The sequence below is a fragment of the Bos indicus genome, chromosome 18 (assembly GCF_029378745.1).
Source record: "Bos indicus isolate NIAB-ARS_2022 breed Sahiwal x Tharparkar chromosome 18, NIAB-ARS_B.indTharparkar_mat_pri_1.0, whole genome shotgun sequence".
NCBI lineage: Eukaryota > Metazoa > Chordata > Mammalia > Artiodactyla > Bovidae > Bos > Bos indicus.
In genome coordinates, this window is record NC_091777.1 from 48,048,893 (window position 1) to 48,067,690 (window position 18,798).

General features: G+C 40.2%; 2 protein-coding genes across 2 annotated transcripts in view; both read right to left on the reverse strand.

Moving 5' to 3' along the window:
• Window positions 1-1,481: 1,481 nt before the first annotated feature.
• LOC109572331 (zinc finger protein 420-like) lies at window positions 1,482-4,687 on the reverse strand (the record flags this gene model as incomplete). The annotated part of the gene is given in 2 exon segments (XM_070772120.1): window positions 1,482-3,625; window positions 3,627-4,687. Coding segments are annotated over 2 exon segments (1,569 nt in total), but the record flags the coding sequence as incomplete, so codon positions are not given.
• Window positions 4,687-18,798, reverse strand: part of LOC139176063 (zinc finger protein 566-like) — a 35,297-nt gene continuing 21,185 nt past the window's right edge. The window contains exons 2-5 of the mRNA XM_070772153.1: window positions 14,101-14,170; window positions 11,757-11,883; window positions 11,392-11,487; window positions 4,687-5,315 (exon numbers count right to left, since the gene is read on the reverse strand). Of these exons, the coding sequence (XP_070628254.1) occupies window positions 5,269-5,315; window positions 11,392-11,487; window positions 11,757-11,883; window positions 14,101-14,109 (279 nt within the window). The 5' untranslated portion in view covers window positions 14,110-14,170 and the 3' untranslated portion in view covers window positions 4,687-5,268. The remainder of the gene's footprint in view (window positions 5,316-11,391; window positions 11,488-11,756; window positions 11,884-14,100; window positions 14,171-18,798) is intronic.

Genomic DNA, 18,798 nt, shown 5'->3' on the forward strand with positions numbered 1-18,798 from the left:
GGAAGGACGCAGAGGGAAAAAATCCCTCATCGTCCTCCTTGGGAGCTGAGGGAGCAAGGTTTTGCAGATGACTTGCCATTTCCCTCAGACTCCACATATTCTGGACTTTGAGTTTTTTCAAGAGTCATCATCACCTTGATCAAAAGAATCAGAAGTCTGCAAAGGTTCTAGTACTGATTTAATTAACACCCACATACTCCAAATAGAAACAGGGAGCAGAGTTCCTTTTGCATGTTCTTTAACTTGGCTCCAACCTTTTCCCAGACTTTCAAATCTAAGGTCCTTATTGATGGGAACCAGCAGCAATATTTATCCACTCTTACAACAATTCTAATAATCACTCTTCACTAACAGAAGCTCCTCCCGCCTTCAAGAGCTGTCTTAATAAACAAGTATGCGGGTGACAGTGTTCTGCACTCCCAACTTTCCCATTTTAACCCTGATTAAATGCCTGAAGGACTTACCAGTGGGAATTTTCAGAGGCCTCTCAACTGTCCCAGGTTCTGCATCACTGTAGTTTCTTTCTCTGGTAGCAGTCTTTCGCTCCAGCCCCATGTTGGGTGCCAATTGTTGTCCTAATGGTCTGGGAGCGAGTGATGAGAATGAAGACAGAACACGAAATCTGGTGCAGTGGGTCAGGGGTCCCTGCAGCCTCTATTGGACCGAGGTGGTGCAGAGTCCACTCTGAATCCAGTTTTTATTCCTAATTGCAGACTACAAGACTTTCTCAGATCTTATCTTTCTCAAGACAAACACTGTGTTAATCACATACTTCTAAATGTCATGGACTACACTGACATAGTCCAGATCTCCTTGTTTTTACTCCAGGCCATTCCCTTCTGGGCTAGTCTTGGGAACAATTGGCAAGTGCTTAGGCAGCAATCATGCCTGGTGCCAACCCACTGTCCCAAGGTCCATGCTTTCATGATCCCAGTCATACTCCTTTCTGGGTCTGACCTTGGGGTTTGTAACAAGGCGATTATTCTTAAGAAAAACATGAAAGATAATCATTAACACAGTTTCTTAACATATGCTGTGTTTCCAGGTGCTGTTTCTGTGATTTCTCAAATTTCTCAAGGCTTTGAAAGTACATTATTAGGAATTCCCACTACACAACTGGACACCCATAAGCCAAAACAAACAAGAACATGAAGCTAAAGCTTATAATATATGCAAATATTAACTCAAAATGGATCACTTAACTGCAAAACATAAAACCATGAAAACTTTAGGAAAACATAAAAGAAGATCTCTGAGATCTGGAGCTAGACAAGGAGTCGTTAGATTTGACACCAAAACCAAGATCCCTAAAAGTAAAAAGTAATAAGCCAGACCTTTCAAAATTAAAAACTTTTGCTCTTCAAAAGACCTTGCTAAAAGGATGAAAAGATAAGGTATGCACTGGGAAAATTTTTTGCAAACTACATATTTAACAAAGGACTAGTATCATCTAGAATAAAGAAAGCACGCTCACAATCCCAACAGTTTTTTTTTTTTAATATTCAACTAAAAAATGAAGGAGTAAAAGACAAAGTCATATCACCACAATGGGTAGAGATGGCAAAAAAGCACATCATCATGAGCCACTAGGGAAATGGAAATTACAACCACAAAGAGATTATCACTATACACCTGTCAGAATGACTAAGATAAAAAGTGAAAAAGTCAAATGCTGGTACAGCTACAGAGAAAAACTGGGTCACTCATGTTCCTGATGGAAATATAAAATGGAAAAGCCACTTTGGAAAATGATTTGTCCATTTCTTGTAAGAGAAGCATTCATTTAAACCCACTCTCTTAAATGTTTATACCAGAAAAATGGAAATTTAAGTTCATGCAAAAAACTTATACAAAAATGTTCAAAAGCAGCTTTATTTTTAAGAGCAAAATATTTTTTCTCCCCTTAGGGTTCCCTTTTAGTAAGAATTTTGATTCAGAACGAAGTATAATTGCACATTAATTATACTAGAATGTTTTGTTCCAAAATGATTATCTGACACTTAGTAAAAGTGATGAAAGATTTACCTTGTGGACTGTATTTGTCTCTGGTGGCCCTGATGGTAAAGAATCTGCCTGCAATGTGGGAGATCTGGGTTTGATCCCTGGGTTGGGAACATCCCCCAGAGAAGGGAATGGCAACCCACTCCAGTATTCATGCCTGGAGAATTCCATGGACTGAGGAGCCTGGAAAGCTATCGTCCATGGGCTGGCAAAGAGTCATACACTACTGAATAACTAACACTTCACTCTCACTGAATTTGTAAAGTCTCCTTCTCTTTTGAATTCTGTAATATGATTAAAACACAAAATAAAAGTAATCTTTACAATAAAAGGTAACATTTACTAAGCATTAACTATGAAGTACACATTTCTATAGGCTCTATATGTATTTACTCCTTTAAACTTCAGAAAACCATGATGAAATTTGTGATATCAATGTATTAGTAAGGAGGAAACTAAAACAAACAGGGGTTAAGTAACTTTCCCAAAGAAACACCCAGACAGGTGGAGCTCAAATGATGCTGAACAAGAGAATGATGCTGAATGAGAGAACCCTACCTTTTAGGATTGAGCTCTCATATGAATCATTGTCTAGCAAAGATTGAAATATGATGGAAAGTAATTCTGCACTTATATTAATCTAGCCTTTTTAAACTATGAATTCTCTGAAGGTAAGTTACTCATGAGTTTATATAAAAAAGGATACTCATATTCATAATTTGAATTTTCTGATATTCCAAAGTCAAATGTTATGGATAAGCATGGAAAGGATTTACTAAATTAATTTTTCACAGTCTTTCTCCATTATGAGGTTTCTGATGTTGAGTAAGGTGTGAATGACATCTAAAGTCCTTACCATATGCATTACATTTATAAGGCTTCCCACCAGAATGAATTCTCTGATGTTAAGTTGTGATACACAGTTAAAGGCCTTCCCACATTAGTTACATTTGTATGTTTCTCAGCAGTATGAACTCTCTGATAGTAAGTTAGCTGTGAGCTATAAATAAAAGTCTTACCACATTCCTTACATTCATATGGTTTCCAGTATGAAAAATCTGATGTAGCTTTAGTTGCGAGGCACAAAATAAAGATCTTCCCACACAGCTTACATTCCTAGGGATTCTCACCTGTATGAATTTTCTGATGTTGAGACAGTTGTGAGCCATAAGCAAAGACCTTTCCACATTCTTTACATTCATAGGGTTTTTCACCAGTATGAATTCTCTGATGCTGAGTAAGATGTGAGCCACGAATAAAGGTTTTCCCACATTCCTTACCTTCGAAGGGTTTTTCACCAGTGTGAGTTCTTTGATGTTCAGTAAGGTGTGAACCACAAATAAATGATTTCCCACATTTTTCACATTCATACAGTTTCTCACCAGTATGAGTCCTCTGATGTCGAATAAGCTGTGAGTCATAGTTAAAGGCCTTTCCACACTGCTTACATTCATGTGGCTTCTTACCTGTATGGATCCTTTGATGTTCAGTAAGTTGTGAACCAAGGATAAAAAATATCTCACAATCTTTACATTTATAAGGCTTTTCACCAGTATGAAATCTATAATGTGGAGAAAGCTGTGAACCATAACGAAAGGCTCTCCCACATTCATTACACACATAGTTTCTCACCAGTATGAATTCTCTGATGTTCAGTAAGTTGAAAGCCACGAATAAAGGACTTTCCACATTCATTACATATGTAGGGTTTCTCACCAGTATGAAGTCTCTGATGTTGAGAAAGATGTGAACTCTGTGTAAAGGCCATTCTACATTCTTTACATACATACGGCTTTTCGCCAGTATGAATTCTCTGATGCTGAGTAAGATGTGAGCCACGAATAAAGGCTTTCCCGTATTTCTTACATTTGAAGGGTTTTTCACCAGTGTGAATTCTTTGATGTTCAGTAAGGTGTGAATCACAAATAAATGATTTCCAACATTCTTCACATTCATATGGTTTCTCACCAGTATGAGTCCTCTGATGTCGAATAAGCTGTGAGCCATAGTTAAAGGCTTTTCCACACTGCTTACATTCATGTGGCTTCTTACCTGTATGGATCCTCTGATGTTCAGTAAGTTGTGAGCCAAGGATAAAGGACACCTCACAATCTTTACATTTGTAAGGCTTTTCACCAGTATGAAATCTATAATGTGGAGAAAGCTGTAAACTATAATGAAAGGTTTTCCCACATTCATTACATACATAGGGTTTCTCACCAGTATGAATTCTCTGATGTCTGGTAAGTTGAAAGCCATGAATAAAGGACTTTCCACATTCACTACATATGCAGGGTTTCTCACCAGTGTGACATCTCTGCTGTTGCAAAAGATGTGAACTCTGTGTAAAGGCCATTCTACATTCTTTACACACATACAGCTTTTCACCAGTATGAATTCTCTGATGGTGAGTAAGCTGTGAACCACGAATAAAGGACTTTCCACATTCCTTACACTCATAGGGTTTCTTACCAGTGTGAATTCTCTCATGCTGAGTAAGTTCTGAGTCACAAATAAAAGTCTTTGCACATTCTTTACATTCAAAGGGTTTTTCACCAATGTGAATCTTTTGATGTCGAGTAAGGAGGGAGCCACGATTAAAGGCTTTTCCACATTCCTTACACTGATAGGGTTTCTCACCAGTATGAACTCTTTGATGGTAAGTTGCAAGCCACAAAAGGCCTTCTCACATTCATTACATTCATAGGGTCTTCCACCAGTGTGAATTCTTTGATGATAAGTAAGTTGTGAGGCACAAATAAAGGCTTTTTGGCAATCTTTACATTCATAAAGTTTCTCTCCAGTATGAATTCTTTGATGATAAATAAGTTGCAAAGCACAAATGAAGGCTTTTCCACATTCCTTACATTCATAGAGTTTCTTAGGAACGTGAACTCTCTGATGGTAAGTAAGTTGTGAGTCCTTAATAAAGGCCATTCCACATTATTTACATTCATAGAATTTTTTATCAGAATGATTTTTCTGATGTTCAGTTTGGTGAAAGCCAAGGATAAAATATTTTCTGCATGCTTTATATTCATCGAATTTTTCAGATGAATGAAATCTCTGTTGTAATGTAAAGGATATAGTCCGACTAAAATTAGCCATTTCTTCATAGATTACTAGTTGTCTAGAAACCTCTTTATTTCCTAGTTGGCTTTCAAACTGGTCTCCGCATTCCCTATCATTTTGAAAACTTTTGTACTCATACTTATGGCTTGTAAGTTCTTCTATTATTTCCCATTGAGATGCTTCTAGTTCATAAATTTATCTTGTTGATGGTAGCTTCTTGGTTTCACACCTGGATTCCCAGTCTATAAGATAACAAGTAAACAAAAGTTATTTTCAGATTCCTGGAAAAATGAAATTTCTATGGTTATAAACAGCCAACTCAAACTGAATATCATAAAATGTCAATGGAACCAATCAGAGCAGATCAGTCACTCAGTCGTGTCCGACTCTTTGCGACTCCACGAATCGCAGCACGCCAGGCCTCCCTGTCCATCACCAACTCCCGGAGTTCACTCAGACTCACGTCCATCGAGTCAGTGATGCCATCCAGCCATCTCATCCTCTGTTGTCCCCTTCTCCTCTTGCCCCCAATCCCTCACAGCATCAGAGACTTTTCCAATGAGTCAACTCTTCGCATGAGGTGGCCTAAGTACTGGAGTTTCAGCTTTAGCATCATTCCTTCCAAAGAAATCCCAGGGCTGATCTCCTTCAGAATGGACTGGTTGGATCTCCTTGCAGTCCAAGGGACTCTCAAGAGTCTTCTCCAACACCACAGTTCAAAAGCATCAATTCTTCGGTGCTCAGCCTTCATCACAGTCCAACTCTCACATCCATACATGACCACAGGAAAAACTATAGCCTTGACTAGACAAACCTTTGTTGGCAAACTAATGTCTCTACTTTTGAATATGCTATCTAGGTTGGTCATAACTTTCCTTCCAAGGAGTAAGTGTCTTTTAATTTCATGGCTGCAGTCACCATCTGTAGTGATTTTGGAGCCCAGAAAAATAAAGTCTGACACTGTTTCCACTGTTTCCCCATCTATTTCCCATGAAGTGGTGGGACCAGATGCCATGATCTTAGTTTTCTGAATGTTGAGCTTTAAGCCAACCTTTTCACTCTCCATTTTCACTTTCATCAAGAGGCTTTTTAGTTCCTCTTCAGTTTCTGCCATAAGGGTGGTGTCATCTGCATATCCGAGGTTATTGATATTTCTGCCAGCAATCTTGATTCCAGCTTGTGTTTCTTCCAGTCCAGCTTTTCTCATGATGTACTCTGCATATAAGTTAAACAAACAGGGTGACAATATACAGACTTGACATACTCCTTTTCCTATTTGGAACCAGTCTGTTGTTCCATGTCCAGTTCTAACTGTTGCTTCCTGACCTGCATACAAATTTCTCAAGAGGCAGATCAGGTGGTCTGGTATTCCCATCTCTTGAAGAATTTTCCACAGTTTATTGTGATCCACACAGTCAAAGGCTTTGGCACAGTCAATAAAGCAGAAATAGATGCTTTTCTGGAACTCTCTTGCTTTTTCCATGATCCAGCGGATGTTGGCAATTTGATCTCTGATTCCTCTGCCTTTTCGAAAACCAGCTTGAACATCAGGAAGTTCACGGTTCACATATTGCTAAAGCCTGGCTTGGAGAATTTTGAGCATTACTTTACTAGCGTGTGAGATGAGTGCAATTGTGCAATAGTTTGAGCATTCTTTGGCATTGCCTTTCTTTGGGATTGGAATGAAAACTGACCTTTTCCAGTCCTGTGGCCACTGCTGAGTTAATGGAACAGAAAAGAAAAATCCAGAAATAGACACAATTATAAGTGTAAATTTAACCTACAATAAAGGTAACAGCTAAAATCAGTTGGGAAGAGATAGACTCTTTCTTAATAAATGAAAGCAATAAACATAAGGATAAACATAGGCAACACTGATCTGAGAAAGATCCCCAGGGTTCTACTTGTGCATGCTCAATCATTTCTGACTATTTACAGCCCCATAGACTGTAGCCCATCAAGTTCCTCTGTCCATGGAATTTTCCAGGCAAGAACACTGGAGTGGGCTGCCATTTCCTACTCCAAGGAATCTTCCCAACCCAGGCATTGAACCCTGTGTCTCTTGCATCTCCTGCACTGGCAGGCAGATTCCTAACCACTGTGCTACCTGGGAAGCCCAGGGTTCTAACTTGCTGCATAGAATTAAACTTTCCTTCTCCCTTAAAATAAAAACAACAAAAAAGCCCACCACACAGCATAAGGATAAACATTAAAAAAAAAAAGTTGAAATTGCATCAGTATCTTAGACATTATGTAGGATATATTCCAAATGGAACAGATGTCCTTACAAAAATGAAAACATACAAATAACTAGAATAAAACTTAGGAGACTTTTCTATAACTGAGGAACGGGGAAATTTTTCCAAACCATAACTTGATAAAAAAAAAAAAAAAGACCACATTAGAGTTAAAAAAAAAAAAGGCTAGCATGTCAAAAATACATTAAGGAAAGTAAAATGACAAGCTGGGAAAAAATAGATAAGTAAAGATATCTATACTTGTGTTAAATCTATCTCAAAATTGCACTAGCAGGACTTCCTTGGCAGTCCAGTGATTATGACTGCACTTTCACTGCAGGGGCACAGGTTCAAATGCTGGTCAGGGGACCAAGATCCTGCATGCTGCATAGCATGGCCAAAAAACAAAAAATAATTAAAAAAAATTTTTTATTGCACTAACAAAAGAACTCTGATGCATAAAGTCTTTATTAAAGCATAATTTGTTACATAAAAAGAGTAAAATAGCCCAGTTGTCGATCACTAGGTGGCTGATTGAAATAATTCATGGTATAGCCACATCATGGAATACTATGAAGCAGTTAAAAAGGAATATCTCTTCATATTAATATGGAGTGCTGATTGAAATACACTGTTAATTGTAAAAGAAATGTCAACAAAAGTATGTATAGTTATGCTCTTTTTTTTTTTTTTTTTTAGCTATGGTCTTTTTATCTTAGGAAGGAGAGAAAGTGGAAGAAGTATAAATGTAAAATACACATTTACTTATTTTAAAAAGGCGGGAGGAGTAAACCCCATAGTTACAGGGTGGGAAATGTGAAGAAGTCAGGGATAGAAGTCAGATTTCTTTGAATATAATCTGTTTTGGACATTTGACTTTGGTAGTACATAATTATATTGCATAATTGTAAAATAAAATTAAATTACAAGAAAGCATAGCTTAAAAATTCAAAACAGCAACAAAAAATAAAACCCATATTTACAATTGGTAGCATAACCATACAAGGAAACTACTTCACATAACTTCAAAACATAGCAATTTGACTGTGAGATATACCCTATGAAGGGAATAGAAAACAGGCAAAACATTATCTCAAATTGTTTTGAGTAATCATATTATTACTGGTAGTGTAGATTTTATTTTAGAGGCTTCCTGTATAATGTGGGATAGAGTAGGTAATCATGTGATATTCTAATCCCACTATTCTTAGTGTCCATGGTAACTGGGACTCTTGGCATGAAAGAAAATAGATGCAGCTGTTAAGATTTTAAAAAGGGTTAAATAAAAAGCCTATAATTTAGATTAGAATTGAATTGGTATGAACTCATGCTATAGTTTATCTTTTGTTTTTAAATTAAGACTTTATTTCTTAGAGTAGTTTTAGGCTTACAGAAAAACCGAACAAAGCCCGGAGAGTTCCCACATACCCCCTTTCTTTGCCCCTCCAGTTTCCCTTATTAGTAATAACTTAATATTTTGTATTGGTTCAGTACGTTAGTTAAAACTGATGAATCTATATTGATACATTACTTTATTTCTGTTCTCCCTAACTCACCTTAGCCACACTTGCTTATCTGTTGATCCTCAAAAGCATCAAACTCATTCCTACCTCTGACTTCCTCTACTATTACTAGTCTCTCTGCCTTAAACTAGTCTTCTTGGGAATTTCATGGCAGTCCTGGAGTTAGGACTCTGCACTTTCACTGCCAGGGGCCTGTGTTCAGACCCTGGGGAACCAAGATCCCACAAGTCTCAAGGTATGGCCAGAAAACAAACAAAACCCAGAAAACTAAACAAAATAAAAAACTGCTCTTATCCTAGAATTTGCATGGCTTACTTTCAGTTCAGTTCAGTCCCTCAGTTGTGTCCCACTCTTTGCGACCCCATGAATCGCAGCACGCCAGGCCTCCCTGTCATCACCAACTCCCGGAGTTCACTCAGACTCACGTCCATCGAATCAGTGATGCCATCCAGCCATCTCATCCTCTGTTGTCCCCTTCTCCTCTTGCCCCCAATCCCTCCCAGCATCAGAGTCTTTTCCAATGAGTCAACTCTTGGCATGAGGTGGCCAAAGTACTGGAGTTTCAGCTTTAGCATCATTCCTTCCAAAGAAATCCCAGGGCTGATCTCCTTCAGAATGGACTGGTTGGATCTCCTTGCAGTCCAAGGGACTCTCAAGAGTCTTCTCCAACACCACAGTTCAAAAGCATCAATTCTTCGGCGCTCAGCTTTCTTCACAGTCCAACTCTCACATCCATACATGACCACAGGAAAAACTATAGCCTTGACTAGACAAACCTTTGTTGGCAAAGTAATGTGTCTGCTTTTCAATATGCTATCTAGGTTGGTCATAACTTTTCTTCCAAGGAGTAAGCGTCTTTTAATTTCATGGCTGCAGTCACCATCTGTAGTGATTTTGGAACCCAAAAAAATAAAGTCTGATACTGTTTCCACTGTTTCCCCATCTATTTCCCATGATGTGATGGGACCGGATGCCATGATCTTCGTTTTCTGAATGTACTTTATTCATATCTCCCCTCAAATGTGAGCATCTCAGAGAGTCATCCTTAACCAATCTCTCTAAAAGAACACCCACTCCATTACTTTGTGATTTTTCTCTGCTTTTTGTTTTGCTTCATAAAAATCATCATTCTTTGTATGTTTTTATTTGCTACTATTATATTTCTTCTGCTGTATCAATGGGGATAGAGAATTTTTCTTGTTTACTGCTACATTCTCAATACTTAGAACACAGAGGGTATTTAAAAATATTTGCGGGATAGACTCTCATACAGGTGTCACTGGATCAGAAATATAAAAAAGTAAAATGATTACTATTGGAAAAGGAAGGCAATCTCTTGTTTGAAAATACAGGAGAAAATGAAAGAAAATCAGGAAAGTGGTAAATGGAACAAAACTGGAAAGGGGGCATGTGGGAACTCTCTGGGCTTTGTTCAGTTTTTCTGTAAGCCTAAAATTACCTTAGGGTATCACTCTGCTTATTTAACTTATATGCAGAGTACATCATGAGAAATTCTGGGCTGGAAGAAGCACAAGCTGGAATCAAGATTGCTGGGAGAAATATCAATAACCTCAGATATGCAGATGACACCACCCTTATGGCAGAAAGTGAAGAGGAACTAAAAAGCCTCTTGATGAAGGTCAAAGAGAGTGAAAAAGTTGGCTTAAAACTCAACATTCAGAAAACGAAGATCATGGCATCTGGTCCCATCACTTCATGGGAAATAGATGGGGAAACAGTGGAAACAGTGTCAGACTTTATTTTTTTGAGCTCCAAAATCACTGCAGATGGTGACTGCAGCCATGAAATTAAAAGACGCTTACTCCTTGGAAGGAAAGTTATGACCAACCTAGATAGCATATTCAAAAGCAGAGACATTACTTTGCCAACAAAGGTCCATCTAGTCAAGGCTATGGTTTTTCCAGTGGTCATGTATGGATGTGAGAGTTGGACTGTGAAGAAGGCTGAGTGCCAAAGAATTGACGCTTTTGAACTGTGGTGTTGGAGAAGACTCTTGAGAGTCCCTCGGACTACAAGGAGATCCAACCAGTCCATTCTGAAGGAGATCAGCCCTGGGATTTCTTTGGAAGGAATGATGCTAAAGCTGAAACTCCAGTACTTTGGCCACCTCATGCGAAGAGTTGACTCATTGGAAAAGACTCTGATGCTGGGAGGGATTGGGGGCAGGAGGAGAAGGGGACAACAGAGGATGAGATGGCTGGATGGCATCCCTGACTCGATGGACGTGAGCCTGAGTGAACTCCGGGAGTTGGTGATGGACAGGGAGGCCTGGCGTGCTGCTATTCACGGGGTCGCAAAGAGTCAGACACAACTGAGCGACTGAACTGAACTGAACTGATTCCTTAGGTAAACAGTTTTGTCCTCCTGGGCTCAGGATTTTTACTTCACAGGCCTAGGAGGAAAAGGCATTAGTTGGGTCTTTGAGAACTTTTAAGCTAATAACTCAAAGATGTGGCCAATTAAGCAACTGGCCAAAAATAGTTAAAATTAAGCAATTTTAACAATGGCCTCCCTTTGGCAGATCATCAACTACTCACCTGGGCTCAGATCTCTTGTCACATCCTGTACAACCTTCCAAGGCTCTTTCCCTTGCTCCAATAAGGAGAGCACATCTGGCTTAGAAATGGAAACTCCTGTTTTTAAGTAGGAATGGACATGGTTACACTCTGCTTAAAATGGAGCACGTTGTTCAGCAAGTAACAAGGTCAATTGTAGAAAGATTAAGACGAAGGATCTATGAAGAATACAAAAGATACAGATGCCCAATGGAGCTGTCCATTTCTAAGTCTATAAAGCACAAAAAATTTATTTGGGACTAGAGGTCTGAACTGCAGCTAGGCACTTGGAAACTTTTCTAAATTTCACAAAGACAGGTTGAATTATTAGGAGCAGACAAGCTTACCCAGTGAGACCAGGTTGCTGTAGTTCTCCAGCATCACATCTCTGTACAGATCCTTCTGTTCCAAATCCAGGTATGCCCATTCCTCCTGTGAGAAGTCTATGGCCACATCCTTGAACAATACTAACCTCTAAGATGACAAACCCAGTGTTAATGGTAAAACAAAAAAATATTTTCTAGAAGTAATGAGAGAAGAAAAGTATTACATAAAGTGGCCAAAAGAGAAAAAAATTTGCAGTAAGGTTAAGTAATGGAAAGGAAATTATGTGATAAATGTAGAGCACCTACATAGTTTCTAAACATTCCTATTACTGTTATAGCTTCTCATGAACAGTTATAGGAATGAACAAAAGCCAGGTGAGTAGAGTTCTCTGATTAAATGAAATACTCTGTGCAAGCCCATGCATGAGTGCTCAGTCACTTCAGTCATATCTGATTCACTACAACCCTATGTACTGTAGCCCACTGGGCTCCTCTATCCATGGGATTCTCCAGGCAAGAATACTGGAGTGGGTTGCCATGCTCTCCTCCGGGGGTTTTCCCAACTCAGGGCTCGAACCCGCATCTCTTACGTCTCCTGCATTTGTTAGGTGGGTTCTTTACCACAAGCACTACCTGAAAAGCCTATGTAAGCAGGTAACACATGCAAATTCCCAAATAGGTTGCAAGTTCCTTCCTCCCCTCTTCCCTTTAAAGAATTGAAACTAAGTAAGAGAAAGGATGGAAGGGATGGAAGAAGGAGAGGATGGAAGAAAGAAGGGAGAAAAAAGAAAAACAAACCTGATAGGCCCATCCAAATATCTTTTAAAATATTTATCTTAGAAAATAAGATTTCTATATAATTTAAGGGTTTATTTCCAACTTAAGTCTCAGAATAACTTAGCAATAATTTTCTCCCTTGTCCTGGCAAATCCTTTCATAGTCATCATTTTTACAAGGTATATGTACTCCTGTCTGGAAAATCCCATGGACGGAGGAGCCTGGTAGGCTGCAGTCCATGGGGTCGCTGAGGGTCGGACATGACTGAGCAACTTCACTTTCACTTTTCACTTTTATGCACTGGAGAAGGAAATGGCAACCCACTCCAGTGTTCTTGCCTGGAGAATCTCAGGGACTGGGAAGCCTGGTGGGCTGCCGTCTATGGGGTCACACAGAGTCGGACATGACTAAAGTGACTGAGCAGCAGCAGCATATGATATAATATATCATATTATGATTGTAATAATTGTCTTTCCTTTTTAAAAAACACTTTATTTTTGGCTACACTGGACTTTTGTTGCTGCACTCAGGCTTTCTCTAGTTGTGGAGAATGGGAGCTACTCTCCCTTGCGGTGTGTGGGCTTCTCATTGTGGTGGCTTCTCTTGTTGCAGAGTACAGGCTCTAGTCAGGTGGGCTTCAGTAGTTCCCAAACATGGGCTCAGTAGTTGTGGCTCGCGGGTTCCAGAGCTCAGGCTCAGAAGTTGCGGTGCATGGGCTTAATTGCCCTGTGGTATGTGGGAATCTTCCCAGACCAGGGCATGAACCAGTGTTCCCTGTATTGTAAGGTGGCTTCCCAACCACTGGACCACAATGGAAGCCTTGTAATCATTTTCTTTTCCTTCCTTTCCCTCCTCCCACCCCATGCAATGTACAGCTAACGGGATCTTAGTGCCCTACCAGAGACTGAAACCCAGCCCTCAGCAGTGAAAGTGCAGAGTTCTAACCACTGGACCACCAGGGAATTCCCTGCAATCATTTTTGTATTTTTTGGTATTTAGTTTGTATTCCTTTTCTAATGTCAGCTCTGTTTCTAAAATCCTCAACAACCTAAATCTCTGGGTCTGTTACCTCTCATCATTGCTCATTGTACACATCACTTATTCTGAGCAACAGAAAGCCAATGAAAGATGACCTAAACTCACATAGACATGGTCCTTGACTTATACATGTTATTCAGATTCAAAACGGACCTTGTCACTGGTATTCACCTCTGAGATATTCACCGACATGATACTCTCTTTGTTATCAGTCCTGCATTTGATCATATGTCAATCTTAAAAGCCTCACAGACCAAAGATCTCACCACATTCTGAGATAAACAGCAATTTCTATCCTAATCATCCAGAAAATAGAGTCAATGACACAGACTGAATTTTGCATATGTAGTCCCATCTCAAACCACAGTGACAGGAGAGGTTCTACTTTTTCCTTAATACGTTTCCTGATTTGCAGAATGGATCCCAAATATGGCTAGAGAAGAGAGGGCTGGGGCTTAGTAAGGCAGAAAATCTGGAGGTAAGAATATTGAGCATTCATATCCTAGAAAACAAGACTATTTGATGAAGGGAAGAAAAAACATCAACTCACATGGGGCATGGCTTAGAATGGCAAATTATTAGTTCTCCTCTGGCTTCTTCTTGTGGAAAACTGCAGAGTCCTGAGAAGACAGAGTCAAGGAAGTAAAAGGAACCATGAGAACAGGCTTGCTTCTAAATGACTAAGTTAAGATAAATATTTCCTTCCCTTTTCATGGCACCTGGTCCCTTCCATGCCCCAATACACATACTGAGATTTACAGAAATCTAAAAAATCAATTGCCTTCTTCAATACCAAAAAACACAGATATTGAATTAATTTATGCTAAAGCAGTACCCAATTCCTATGATGTTCTTAGGGTTCTCTGACCTGCCCTGAGTGGTTCACCTTTTCAGACTAGGGGGCCCTGATCCAAAACATACCCAAGTCATGCCTGCTTCAAGGGTACTGATGGGGCCCTCAGGCCTAGAAGTGCACTATATCCATGTAGGCCAAATCCTGGAACAAACACTTCATACAACTAAGATCTGTGTTTCTTCCCCAGTTCCAACACACTACATACCAGAGAGTGCCTCCCTGACTTGTTCTCATGTTCCAGGTGCAAGAAGTATTTTGAGTCCAAAGTTTCATCCAGGCCACATGAAGTCACACTAGACTCATCCACTAACCAAGGAACAAACCCAAAGCATTCTTTTTTTTTTTTTAATTGAAGGATAATTGCTTTACAATGTTGTGTTGGTTTCTGCCATACAACAATGTGAGTCAACCATAAGTATACATATATCCCCTCCATCTTGACCTGTATTTTTAATTGTACTTATTTATTTTGGTCATGTGGCTTGTAGGATCTTAGGTCCCCAACCAGGGACTGAAACCCGGGCCCTTGGGTGTGGAAGTGGGGAACATCCTTTAACAGAAAACTGCCTGGGGACTTCCCTAGTGATGCAGTGGTTAAGACTTTGTGCTTTCACCATAGAAGGAACCGATTCAATCCCTGGTGGGGGAGCCAAGATCAGGCATCCAGCATGACTCGGCCAAAGAAAAAAAAAACAAACTGGATATTTGTGTTTTTATTGTTGAGTTGTAATAATTCCTCACACACTCTAAAAAATCCAATTCCTTCTTGAACATGTAATTTTCAAATTTTGGATCCTACTTTGTAGGCTATCGGAGAAGGCAATGGCACCCCACTCCAGTTCTCTTGCCTGGAAAATCCCATGGATGGAGGAGCCTGGAAGGCTGCAGTCCATGGGGTTGCTGAGGGTCGAATATGACTGAACGACTTCACTTTCACTTTTCACTTTCATGCACTGGAGAAGGAAATGGCAACCCACTCCAGTGTTTTTGCCTGGAGAATCCCAGGGATGGGGAAGCCTGGTGGGCTGCCGTCTATGGGGTCACACAGAGTCGGACACGACTGGAGTGACTTAGCAATAGCAATTGTAGGCTATACACCTGGAGCTTCCCAGGTGGCACTAATGGTAAATAACCTGCCTGCCAATGCAGGAGACATAAGAGACGGGGGTTGGATCCCTGGGTCAGGAAGATCTCCTGCAGAAGGGAATAGCAACCCACTCTAGTATTCTTGCCTGGAGAATCCCATGAACAGAGCAGCCTAGCAGGGTTGCAAAGAGTCGGACACAACTGTAGTGACCTAGTGTACATGCATTGTGGGCTATATTTTCACTTTGTTTCCTTTGAAGCTGGTAAGTTTTTAATTTTGAGGAAGTCCAATTTATGTATTTTTTCCCCTTTGGCTGCTTATACTCTTACATTTAGGCTGATGGTGCATTTGGAATAAATTTTTGTGTGTGGCGTGAGGTACAATGAGCCTGTGATAAATATTTCACAAGTGCTATCTTGACTCAACACTGATGTTATGGCTAAAAACTCCCAATTCCTCTTCACAGGAAGTTGGCTAAACACCCTCCTTTTATACTTCTCTTCTCAAGGTCTAACACAATATAGCTTTGCTGGGCTACCCACGGATACCTCAGTCGCCTTGCCATTGTAATCTTAACTACATCCACCTTCTTCCACAAGCCCAGGTATGACATTATATGGATGACCTCCTCCATAAATGGACATTCATTTAACATGCTCATTAAAGACATAAAAATACTCACAAAAGAGCTTACAAAAAGAGTCATAGGCTATTGCATCATGCGTAATGTAAAGCCCTGACACTGTGGTGAAATTCCTGAAAAGTATTGGTAAAACTGGACAGCTCTATCCCAGACACTGTCCATAACCTGCTGTGGAATCTCTCAGGGCCCATAAAGTCAAGTCTTCTTCGGGTCTGGAAGCAACATATCTCCTTACTGACAAATTTTAATCTCACTGATGCTGTTACTTACAAACCATCCCACCGTGAAAAGGAATTCATCCAACAAAAGGCTCCACAATCTCTTCAAATTAAAATCAGCAGTCACTTCCTGTTAGTGGCCTCAGAGACTGCCTCTTTGTAGAGGCCGCAGCAACCTCTCATGCCTCTGAACCAACTATGGTGTCCACCTACAGGCTAATGATGCAAGAAACTGCCTCCTTTGGCCCTATGCTGTACATCATTAGAGTGACTAAACGTACATCATTAAGTGACTAGTGCTGGCTAGATGCTAAGATCTCTTGGAAGTAAAGGCTTTCAAAGACCCTAAGCCTGGGAATCTCTGAACCGAGATGCCCATTATGCCTTGGATCGTGGAAGCAGCACTCTCACAAGCTCAGCGCAAGTACTGAGGCCTCCTTGATACACCCTGTAGGTGTAGCCAAATTCTGGCCCTCTAGAATATTCCATCTACAGGAGAGACTGGTCTTCCCTATCCCTAGTCCCTTGCTGGATGTGATGGTGCTAGAGGAAGTCACCCCTCCCCCAGAGTCCTTGACTAGGAATCCGCCTGGGATTAACTGAGTAGACAACAATGGGAGTTCAGACTTTCTGGACAGCACCACCACCATCACAAGTGATGGAGGTCAGTGGAATGTGGCTGCTTTCCATCCCTTAACTAGGATGTTCCCCATAAAGGACAGGACCCAAGGGGCAGAACAAGTGGTCAAACTTCACGAGGTCATCTTTGCACAAATGTCCTGGCCAACAAATGGTTCTATCTGCATATTTTCACAAACTCTTGGGCCACTGCTTAAGAGTTTCCCCTTTAAGTGTAAAGAAATCTGGGAATCTCTTATCTTACAGATACTGAAACATAAATCAAAGTCACACATCCCTGGATATACAAGGCCCTTCCAGGACAATCCTGATTTCCTTCTGAGTTCCAGACATTACTGACAGTGACCAAGGCACACATTTAACTTCTCATAATACACCATGCTGGGCCCCTGGGAAAGGCATTCAAAGGAACTTTCATTTCCCAATAGGTCCCAGGCAGCTGGTTTAATTAAGAGACATAATGGTCTCTTTAAACAGCTCCCTTTTAAATGGTAGTGTGTAAAAGGACCACCTACATGTGTCTTTCTCTTACCCCAAGCCTTAATCTCTCTAATTTAAGGCCCATTGGCTGACCCACACCTCAAAGAAACTTTAGGAAAGTTCCTTATCACTATTTTCTATATATAGAGGGGAATATGTCTCACTCTCCACACACATGAAGACATCACATATGAGCTCTTTTAATAATAAAGTCTCCCTCTATCTTTATGGATTTTTCAATACTGCTGTCATTTCATCAGGGCTGGAAGTCAGATAGAGGGCACATACTCTCTTCAGACTTGTTAACTGTCCCATGGGAGAAGCATCTGTCCAGCTAGTATGTGATCCATTTCAGCCTAACTTTCCCTCCCCAAGAAACCTTCCCCAATATTTGGATTATAAGGGGTTGAAAATTAATCTGAGCTCTCTTTCTGATCCCTTCCAGGAAATTCAAATTAGTGCTGCTAGGTTAAGCCTCTTAATCTACAGGAAATACAGAAAGACATGTTAACGATACAGTGGGAAACTATACGGAACAAATTACCCAGTTTCTTCAACAAATACATTGCAAGTAGAGAGAGACAAAGAATGAGAATAAGAAATCATGGTTTCTAAAAAAGACTTTATTAGGAGAGTTATAAATGAATCACAAAACATGGGTCTTATCTGAACCCAGATTCAAAGAAACCTCAAAATTTTTTTAAGTTATTTGCACTGTTCAGTTCAGTTCAGTCACTCAGTCATGTCTGAATCTTTGCAACCCCATGGACTGCAGCACGCCAGGCCTCCCTGTCCATCACCAACTCCCGGAGTTTACTCAAACCCATGTCCATTGAGTCGGTGATGCCATCCAACCATCTCATCCTCTGTTATCCCCTTCTCCTGCCTTCAATCTTTCCCAACATCAGGGTCTTTGCAAATGAGTCAGCTCTTCACATCAGGTGGCCAAAGTACTGGAGTTCCAGCTTCAACATCAGTCCTTCCAATAAATATTCAGGACTGATTTCCTTTAGGATGGACTGGTTGGATCTCCTTGCTGTCCAAGAGACTCTCAAGAGTCTTCTCCAACAGCACAGTTCAAAAGCATCCATTCTTTGGCACTCAGCTTTCTTTATAGTTCAACTCTCACATCCATACATGACTACCGGAAAAACCACAGCCTTGACTAGACGGACCTTTGTTGGCAAAGTAATGTCTCTGCTTTTTTATATACTATCTAGATTGGTCATAACTTTCCTTCTAAGAAGTAAGCATCTTTTAATTTCATGGCTGCAGTCACCATCTGCAGTGATTTTGGAGCTCCCAAAAGTCTCTGACTTGAAGAC